Source organism: Coffea arabica, chromosome 1c, assembly GCF_036785885.1.
Source record: "Coffea arabica cultivar ET-39 chromosome 1c, Coffea Arabica ET-39 HiFi, whole genome shotgun sequence".
In the NCBI taxonomy this organism is placed as follows: domain Eukaryota; kingdom Viridiplantae; phylum Streptophyta; class Magnoliopsida; order Gentianales; family Rubiaceae; genus Coffea; species Coffea arabica.
This window is the reverse complement of record NC_092310.1, coordinates 52,932,781-52,942,046: the sequence shown is the minus strand read 5'-3', so window position 1 is coordinate 52,942,046 and position 9,266 is coordinate 52,932,781. Positions and strand designations below refer to the sequence as shown.

The 9,266-nt window shown below is 37.2% G+C and overlaps 2 protein-coding genes across 4 annotated transcripts; both read right to left on the bottom strand.

The window, feature by feature from the left end:
* Positions 1-729: 729 nt before the first annotated feature.
* On the bottom strand, positions 730-4,397 carry LOC140035936 (pentatricopeptide repeat-containing protein At2g27800, mitochondrial-like). 2 transcript variants are annotated; one of them, XM_072077287.1, is made up of 3 exons: positions 2,596-4,397; positions 2,028-2,161; positions 730-1,297 (listed from the first exon to the last, which is right to left on the bottom strand). In XM_072077287.1, exons 1-2 carry the CDS (start codon positions 3,969-3,971, stop codon positions 2,158-2,160), a joined length of 1,380 nt encoding a protein of 459 aa, XP_071933388.1. In that variant the 5' UTR covers positions 3,972-4,397; the 3' UTR covers positions 730-1,297; positions 2,028-2,157. The 2 variants fall into 2 exon arrangements, with proteins under 2 accessions (XP_071933388.1, XP_071933387.1); XM_072077286.1 differs by having other exon boundaries at positions 730-1,207; positions 2,596-4,396.
* Positions 4,398-4,960: 563 nt separating this feature from the next.
* LOC113742477 (exonuclease V, chloroplastic-like) lies at positions 4,961-8,832 on the bottom strand. 2 transcript variants are annotated; one of them, XM_027270315.2, is made up of 7 exons: positions 8,261-8,832; positions 7,711-7,815; positions 7,297-7,418; positions 6,935-7,084; positions 6,645-6,798; positions 6,203-6,279; positions 4,961-5,565 (listed from the first exon to the last, which is right to left on the bottom strand). In XM_027270315.2, exons 1-7 carry the CDS (start codon positions 8,663-8,665, stop codon positions 5,355-5,357), a joined length of 1,224 nt encoding a protein of 407 aa, XP_027126116.2. In that variant the 5' UTR covers positions 8,666-8,832; the 3' UTR covers positions 4,961-5,354. The 2 variants fall into 2 exon arrangements, with proteins under 2 accessions (XP_027126116.2, XP_071933383.1); XM_072077282.1 differs by lacking the exon at positions 6,935-7,084.
* Between the last annotated feature and the right edge of the window lie 434 nt (positions 8,833-9,266).

Below are 9,266 nucleotides of genomic sequence, written 5' to 3'. Positions count from 1 at the left end.
TACTAATACATGACTTCATGTATCATATTTACGAAAAATCCTAATCCTACTCGTACTCGTACTCTAGTTCTTGAACTACTAATGCGTGTCCTTCCCCCAATACGGATTTGGATTTAAATGATGTTTTCAGGATTCATAATATCTTCAGTAGCTGCAGAATGCAATTAATGGTTCAGATAAAGTAATTTGTAATTTGATGGCTAAAATTGAAGTGTGGGCACAAATTTCAACAAGTAACAAAAGAAATTGTGTTTTTACATTTATCGTAGTCTTAATATTTACATTAATTAGTTTAATGTCTGTATTTTTAGTGTTTAAGTTCTACATTATAATTACAGAAGCTCTGGATGTTTCACTATATAAAATGATGATTTTGTCTTTTTCTTTTTCTTTAACTCCCCCCCCAAAACACAAAAAAAAAAAAAAAAAAAAAAAAAAACCCGCCACTTGAAAGTTGATCCATCTGTAACAGGGCAGTAAGTTTGTGTTTAGGATAGTATTTTAATCAATTTGTTCAGTTTTTTTTTGGGAGCAAACGGTAACTTTCATATAAACTTTAATAAGATATTCAAAAGTATTACAATTGTTGGGCCCATCAACAGACTGTGACTTGCTTTTTAGTCACATTGGAAAACTTGTTTCTGATTTAACTTCCTAAACTAGTTTAATGGTACATTTTGCCAAGCAATTATGACTAATGTCATCATTCTCCCTCATAACAAAACAGGAGGAGCAATGCCAAATGAGGTCTACTAACTTAAGTATGGTAATTAAGTAATACATCTCAACTCACAAAGCAGGTTCACGAAAATGATACCATAATATAGAATGAAAAGCAAGCCAGGCTTAACAAACGCACCGAAAATCATATTAAGGTGGCAAGCTGGGCATAGACCTAAGCCATCTCCTCACACTAGAAACATAAGTGCTCTTTTTTACCATTTATTTTTTCTACAAGAGATTTCAGATTTTGCCAGCTCGTTTAATCATGAGTAACAGTGCTCATTGGCAGTAGACAACCCTTTATTTACAGCGTAGTTATCTGGTCACCTCCAAGCCACCACACATTTATAAACTTAATTGGGCACTTCCCTAAAAGAAAAAGAAAATCTTTTCCAGCAATGCAGACTGATGTTTTTCTTTTCCCGGCCCAATCAGTATATGCATCTCAATTGTCGCAGACAAGCAACTGATCTTCTCACAACATCTGCAGCCATTGATTTTGATTCCAGGCAAACTCCAGTTAGTCATCAGTCAAGATAGACCAGAACTGAATGCTTATCCACGTAAAGAATTCCTAGAGAACCAAGAACAAATAATCAAGACCATTGAACATTAGGCACCAACTGCTACCGGAAGATTTATTCAAGTCTTCCAACATTTTAATGTTCCTTTTCCTTCTCTTAGAACAGGGTAAGATAGACGTTCCACACTCTTTAGAAAGGAAGGGAAAAAGGAGCACTGGGAAATAGCACGGAATAGGTTTGACTTCTGGAAGTGCATGAAGTAATGATTTATTCTGTATAGTTTTATTAGGGATAAGTTAAACAACTAGAAGAAACTCCTCAATCCTGACAAATGTGGTCCATCAGAACTTGAAAAACAACTAAACACTGCCTAATGCCAAGCAAATACTGACTTTTCGCTGCCAACCTGATATTGGCTTAACTTACCTTACATTGTTATGGAATGCCACAATGAACAATTTCTCACAATCCTGCATAGGTCTGCTTAATTTTGGCTACTTCATCACAACATCCATATTTATTCACTGTCCCCATAAATGATATCTCCCTCTTGTGAAAATCTCTTGTTAGAGACAGTCACTTCCCTAGCGCATAGTTCTAAATGACTCCAGCTTTTTCATCACAGTATATTATAAACAAACAAAGCTCGTTATCGTAAACATGAACCAGGTTCAAGTTATTATTAGAGAACCATTTAAGGCTGGAAAACAAAAACATGAACCAGGTCGCTAAGTTGATATTAACATTAGAAAACCATTCAAGGCTGGAAAACAAAATTACCATGGACTTATCTGAAGAACATTGGTTCTTTTGCAAGCTAACAAGACCATTGCAAAGCCTTTTCCATAGATCTCACATATTTTTGGTGGCTTAGCATGGATATGAAGTAGACAAATTCCACCGCTCGCTCTTAGCTGCAAGAACAGCAAAAGATTTAATTGAGCAACAAAGCAATTTTAGCTGTAAACCTATCGACAAACTACATTTGTATTATCTGAGTTAAAAATATAACCAAGTAGTCAAAGAACCTAATGAAAGCACTTTCTAAGTAGTCCTTGTAGTTATGGCTCAACTTTAGCATAAATGGATATAGTTTAAGAACTCTAATCAACTCAAAACCCTAACTCTCGTCTTGGGCAGTTCGTTTTAAACAAGACAGAGAAACAGATAACGAAAGCAACTTTGTTCAAAGTTCAGAATTGTCTTATGCCATGAGAGCCTAAAAATGATAGGACAAAAAGAAAGCAGAGGTATCAGGTCATGCTGGCATATTACTCCTAGAGTTGATGCCGAGGCATTTTTCCCTCTTAGATCCTTGGGAAAATGAAAAATCTACAAATTGAGGTACCTGAATTGAGTTCTGAAATGTGAGTTTCCGATATTTCCTTCAACCTCATGTAGAAGCTGCCTGCAAGTATGCCCGTCTAGCAGGCCCTTCTCTTGTAACTCTTGCAATAAATGCTTGGCATCTTCGGCCCCTCTTTGGCGACAAGTTTCATCAAGTATGGTCCTATAGGTGATAAAATCAGCTGATCTTTGGTTTTCAGTCATCTCCCACAAGTACTTCACCGCTTCATCAACTTCTCCACTCAGAGCCAAGGAGTTCACAATTGATTTGTATGATTTACTACTAGGGACAAATCCTTTCTCCTTCATTTCCATACACAACTCCCTGGCGTTATTCGTTCTTCCTTGTGCACACAATCCATGGATCAAGTAATCATATGAAAAGGAATTAGGCAAGCACTTATAGACCACTCCCATCTGATGAAATACTCTGAGGGCATCATTAACATGAAGTGAAAGCACATATCCCTTTATCATAGAATTCAAGGAGAAAATATCAGGTTCAATCCCATCGTCGATCATTTGTCTGAAAAGGCATCTAGTTGTCTCCATATACATGTGATTTATGTATGAGTTCTTTCCCCTACTCAATAAAGCTGCAAAAAGGATATTAAATGTGGTAATTGAAGGCCTGCAGTCCAATTTTCCGATATCCCTCATGTGATTATATATGTTCACTGCTCTAGTCAATTTTCGAGCTTCTGTAAAATAATAGATCATTGTATTGTAAAGAGCTTCCGTACCCATAGAACGAATAGCAAGCACTTGATTAACAACATCATCCATCTCTTGGTACATTTTCGCAGCACCAAGTTTCTTTATTGTAATGTGGAAACTTGAAACATTGTGCCTAAACCTATGCTGTTTTGAAGCCCAATTAAACAACTCCAAACAAACTAAAGGGTCCTTCTCTAAAACTATGACATTGCAAAGTTCCTCGGGAGTGAACCTAGGTGGGAGCCCAGAAATAGCCCTCTCAAATTGGGCTTCATCTAGAACAGGTTTTGCGGCAGCTTTTGCCCTCTTACTCATTCTCCTCCTTAAAGATCTTGAAGGGGGTCCCCTCAGGCGTCGAATTGGATACGGACTTGTAGAATAAAAAGAAACCAGAAAAAGTGAGAGGGAAAATGCAACCAGGAGTGTTTGATTTGAAGCAATTGAAATCTGGATGGGAGCTGAATGGCATCTAAAATTCCATATACTGGAAATGGGATGAAAAGAATGAGTAACTATTGAATGATTATAAAAGGATGCTAAACGTGGGGCAATCTTTAAGTAAGAACTATGAACTTCTGAGCCCCTAACAGATAGATTTTGCCACAAAGATACCATCTTGGACCGAATTTTTGTGACATGATTTCTTGGTACTGAAAGCATAATGAAAATGTGAAATGAACACAGCCCAACTCAAAATGAACAACATATGGATATTAAAAGCTACAGCAGAAGTTCGTGATACGATTCTTGGAAGCAATTAAACTCAAACATATTGAATTTGTGGCAAGGTAAGGTGAAGGGTTCACAGCAAAGCTTCGAAAAAGAGAACAATTGAATCAAAACATGATTCAATAACAATACATAGGCAGGTGGAATTCACGGTTGCATAAATAGATCGACTACGGATTAGGAGGAGCAACCATGAGTAACGATAAGAAAGATCAAACCTCTGAGGAAGCAGATTTTGCACAACAACGGGAATGAAGCTCTCTTCCTCTGAATTGTAGCATACCAGTGGTTTAGTTTGACAGTAAAGAGAGCAGGAGGCGATGAATTGGACTGCACTTTTGATTGACAAGTTTCAAAATGGGCTTAAATTTAATGTTGAGGCCCATATTTTAATAGTCCAGAGGCTCATTAACTTCAACTCATCAAGCTTTGACGATGTTCATAAGGTTTAAGATTATCTAAAATTAACTAGTACAAGTAAGTTTTTAAATCAGTATTAGTACCAAGGAACTAAAATATTGTTTCCAGGTGAAGCCGATAATTCATTTGATTAACATTCAACAATGCTTAATCACTGAAAATTGTATGTATACTAAGGTAACATTTTTTTTTTAATTTTTTTTAACGGGGAGGGGTGGGGGATTTATAATAAACAGCGGAGGAGAAAGAGAATTAAAACTTCCCGGACTCTTAACCTCTTAATGATATCTCATGAGCTATGGCTCACCAAGGCAAAGTATCCTTTATGAGGTGACTTTCTTGTACTACTTGATATTAAAATGTCATCATGGTAAAAGTTGTTGATCTTGATCCTAAAATTTCCTTCCGGTAAAATTTGTATCCCCAAAATTTCTGGAAATTTAGCCCCTTTAGCTAGAGTGGCTATAAAAAATAAATAAATAAATTCAGTGCACAAAGAATGGAAGAAATGAAAATAGCAGCCAAATATGTGTATTAATGGTTTTCTGATGCAGTAAGCATAGCATCAATAATTCCATCCTGTTAGCAAACCGCTTAATATTCCCGTCCCACCATCCTACAATGGGTGGGACAACAATGACAAATAACCGATCAAGGAGATCAGTGACATTTTCTTGCTACAACAATGAATAATCAAATCCCTCAGCAGCACTGGGAGTACAGTAGAACAAGAATGAATAAATCAGTAATTTGAGATGACCGACAAGAACTGCCAAATGAACCACGAAGAAGCTCATCAGCAAATTCATGCTCCTTCAAAGTAAGCATTCCAGTTCGAATCTGAAATCTGATCGAATGCAACCTTGTGAAAAAATTGATATTTCGGCTACTTCTTTAGCTAGGTGGATCAAGTTTGGAGTTTGCTGGACACTGGGAATAAAAACTACAGAAGTTGCATTTCCACCGCTCCTCTTCTGCAGCATAACTGGGTTCTCGTTCGCCTCGCCAGAACTCCAGACAAGACTTGAGTTGATTATTGAGCCAATCAGCATCATAAGCAAACTGATCTTCGCCGATCAAAGATTGATCTTCTTGGTATTCATACCTGTAGAAGACAATATTCTTGCTAGTGTAAAATGGACTACCGCAGAGTGCCCTGAGTGATTTGTGGTTTTCCAAATGAAAGTCTTTTAAAAGCGTTAACCCAAAAAGACAAATAAAAAAAGGCAAACTTTTGGATAAGGAACAAGTGAACATCAATTGTACAATGTTGAGGATAAGTGACAAGCTTAATTTCTGCAAGTCCCTCTTCGTTTTTAGTCTCAACTTCTTCTATATACTAGTAGGCACTTGATAAAGGGCAAATGAAATATCTTCTAGGAAAAAGAAAAGCAGTTGTAAACTTTTAGCCTGCCTAAGGTCACTGGGTGGACATGGCCTCAAATCTTTTTTCTTAGCGCTCAGAATACTCATCAATACAGGCAAATGGCAGAAACTAGACGTATGGACTTTATTGTTGTAAAACACGCTGAAAGTGGAAAATTTTGGGGAAGATGTGGAGGGAAGGAGGTCAGAAAACATGAAAAGGAAATGAAGAGCACAGATCATACGAAACATCAGTGCTGTCTTCTTTTAAAATTGGTTAAAATTCATCACCAGAAGCCATGCTAGGAGATGGAGAAAAAAATTCGGCAGTCCATATAGCGCTTATCTAACAACACACATGGAAATCCTTAACCAACCTTAGTAGCAGTTGGTCCTGAGCTGGAGGCAGCATACAACAAGTATTTCGATAGTATGCCACCAAATCATTCAGAGTCTGCATAAATGCAAAGGATAAGATGTTCAATTAAACACAAAAATAAGCACTCAAAGTGCAAAAATGGGTATATTACAGGTAATCCCTTATACTGAGCCACAATGATATGTAAATTGATATTTTACTACAGGACTAGAACACTATCCAATTTATCAACGTCTCACTTCATATACATGCTATATCAGCAGAAAGAAATAGAGCAGGAAAGTTCCTCGAAGAGAACATTTCAACATGTGTCACTTCATCATATAGGCTTGCATGGAGAAAAATTCTCGTCTAAATTAGTGAGATCAAGTAGTTAAATGTCCAATGTAATGGACTCCTAAATCAAGTAAGTCAAAGGCGAAGAAAGAAAAGCATCATACATCTGCAGGAAAACCTGATTTGGCTGTGTGCTCTCTGATCTCATCTGAAAGAATGACGTGAGGATTCAAAGCAAAGAAATCAAAAAACTGTCCAGAAGGAAATTTATCAGCCACTAAATTGTCCCACAGACGCTTGTAGCACATCAACTGAAGCCTGTCAAAAGAAATATGCACTTCATCACCATTTTTGTTTGATCTCCAAGAAAAATGTATTGCTTCAATTTCAAGAAGCAATGCTATTAGCTGGTATCTTCCTCAGCAACCTGACCAAAAACCACACTTGATAGTACCTTCCATTTCTCTGTTGTGCTTCAGTAGGAAGCTTTGCTCGTGCACGAGTTTTTGTATCAACTAATGTAGGATATCTTTCAGTTTCTGTAACAGGCATTCGAATTTCATCAATTACTCCCACCATCCATAGACCTTCTTCAAAGCTTACTCTGGTGGCATTACCAGGCCATCAGATCACAAGAAGACCTATTATACTCCAGAATCACCCAATAAATGAAATGCAGTGTCTGGAAGCATGAGCTTTGCACACAACAAGGTGCATGTTTGTGCGAACGTGTTGGTGTGCAAGAAACTGAGAATGCACACAAGAGGAAAGGGGCAGAAGAAATCATAAAATGCATAAAATACACGAGAATCTTACAAAGGCAATTCACGCGTCAGTCCATCAAATAGCAACTGATTTGCCCCAAGTATAAAATTCATAAACTTCACAGCCCATGTGTCTTCAACGGATGCAGCATGGATTTTGACCTTTTTGACAACCTGCAACCATACAATTGAAGGTCAGGCAACAATCTGAATAAATAAAGCCTAAAATGATAATTATCCACGAAAAATATTCTGTTCTCTAATTGATAGTGCTCTATTTCATTCAGCTAAAATCCAAACATAATTAACCAGAATCATAACAAAAAACACATTGATTTCAGGGTTTGGACATATATAAAAAAGGACGATGGTAAGGCTAACTTAGAATAGGAAGGTTAAAAAGTTGAAGCTTGACAGGTCATGGGCATTATCCATATGTAAGGTCCATTAGGAGATCGTAGACTACCTCTTCTTCAAGTGCTGCATGGCGAGCAATACCAGCTTCCATAGCTTTATTTGATTTTGCTCTGCCAAGGTTCAGAGTAAACTCCATTTGTTTCTCACACCATTCCTGAAAGTCCACGCACGATATCAATTTCGATTCTACGAGTAGCAGATTCAATCAGATGTTGCAACAGGACCATCACAAGCACAACATTTCCCCACGATGAATTTTAAAATGTAGTAATTTTTGTGATCTCTAAAATAGCTGTTAGGTCCTAAACTCCTAGGTATATCCCATTTGCCCCTCCTCAGCTGCAAAATTCAACAATCTCCAAATTCGAAATCATTGAAAGCCTTCATTTGAGCTACGTAGTACTACTAAATGCTACTGGACTGACAATGCATTGTTTATTTCTTCTATCTTAAAAATATCAGCCAAAAAAGCCAACTGGAGTTAATCGCTATTCAAACAAATCAGAAATTTTACAAACCTTCTTCTTCGAATCCGAATAGCAAAAAAGCATCGATATTTATAAAAGACGAAGGGAACAAAATATTAATGAGATATGTACCCCGGCAGTAATATCAGTAACAGATAAGCCTCTTTTCCTCCTAAATTTATGCAAAAGTGAGCCGTGAACTCGATTCTGCTTCTTCTTCTTCTGAGTTAGCCCATCATCACCACCCGAGTCCTCTATATCTGCCACCGAGTCAGACCCAGTTCGGCTACATCTGGAAATCCGCTTTTTGGACAATAAAGTTATGGACTTTATAGACCGTATATGATCATTAGGCGGAGCTGTAATATTTCTTTGGAACCGAGTCAAGGAGGAAATGGTCCGAGTTGCAGAGGCGAAAGCAGCTTCAATGAGGGCCATTTCTTCGTCTGGGATGATCTCAATTGGGATGTCAGGGGTTGAACAAGTACGAGTGGTGGTGTCTTGGGTTGAAGGGGAGTCAGTTGGGGACTCGGTCATGATGATGATGATGGTGTTGAGTCGCGACCGAGTTTTGCGGGCAGTGACCGTTGGAAACGCCACCAACAGGCGAAGAAACGAGTTAATGGGTCTGGACTCTGGACTTGGCCTTTTATTCAAAAAAGAAAGCCACAACTTCCATACGAATGTATTTTCCCGACAGCGCGCTTTTCTTATCAGTAAGTTGTTTCTCTAAATATAAAGCATGGGAGATTCTTTTGGTGTTAAAATTTTGGGATAATATCAGAAACCTCCCTTGAGGTTTCTCTTAATATCTTGATACCCCTGAAGTTTTTGAAATATCATTTACCTCCCCAAATAATTGTAAAAAACTATATTAACCCTCATTTGACACATAATTCACATATCAAATAAATGAAACTCAAAATAAAAAAAAAATCACTTATTTCTCTTTCCCTTTTCTCCATCATTCTCTCTTACTCATTTTTTAGATGACTATGTAATATTTTATTTATAAATTATAATAAATTAAATTTTTTATCTTTTTTTTTGTAATTGTGATAAAGTGGAGTATGATTTATTGCTTATTTTGAGTTGATTTTTATAATGATTGGTATAATTTAATTGTTCTCCTGAATGA

Bases quoted from the DNA above. Each gene is read 5' to 3' on its own strand.
- LOC113742477 (XM_027270315.2), bottom strand. From the start codon at position 8,665: ATGACCGAGTCCCCAACTGACTCCCCTTCAACCCAAGACACCACCACT. The intron at 7,419-7,710 runs GTAGTCTACGAT...GTATGGTTGCAG, and splicing joins ATGCAGCACTTGAAGAAGAG to GTTGTCAAAAAGGTCAAAAT. The intron at 5,566-6,202 runs GTTGGTTAAGGA...TGTCTTCTACAG, and splicing joins CAGGACCAACTGCTACTAAG to GTATGAATACCAAGAAGATC.
- LOC140035936 (XM_072077287.1), bottom strand. From the start codon at position 3,971: ATGCTTTCAGTACCAAGAAATCATGTCACAAAAATTCGGTCCAAGATG.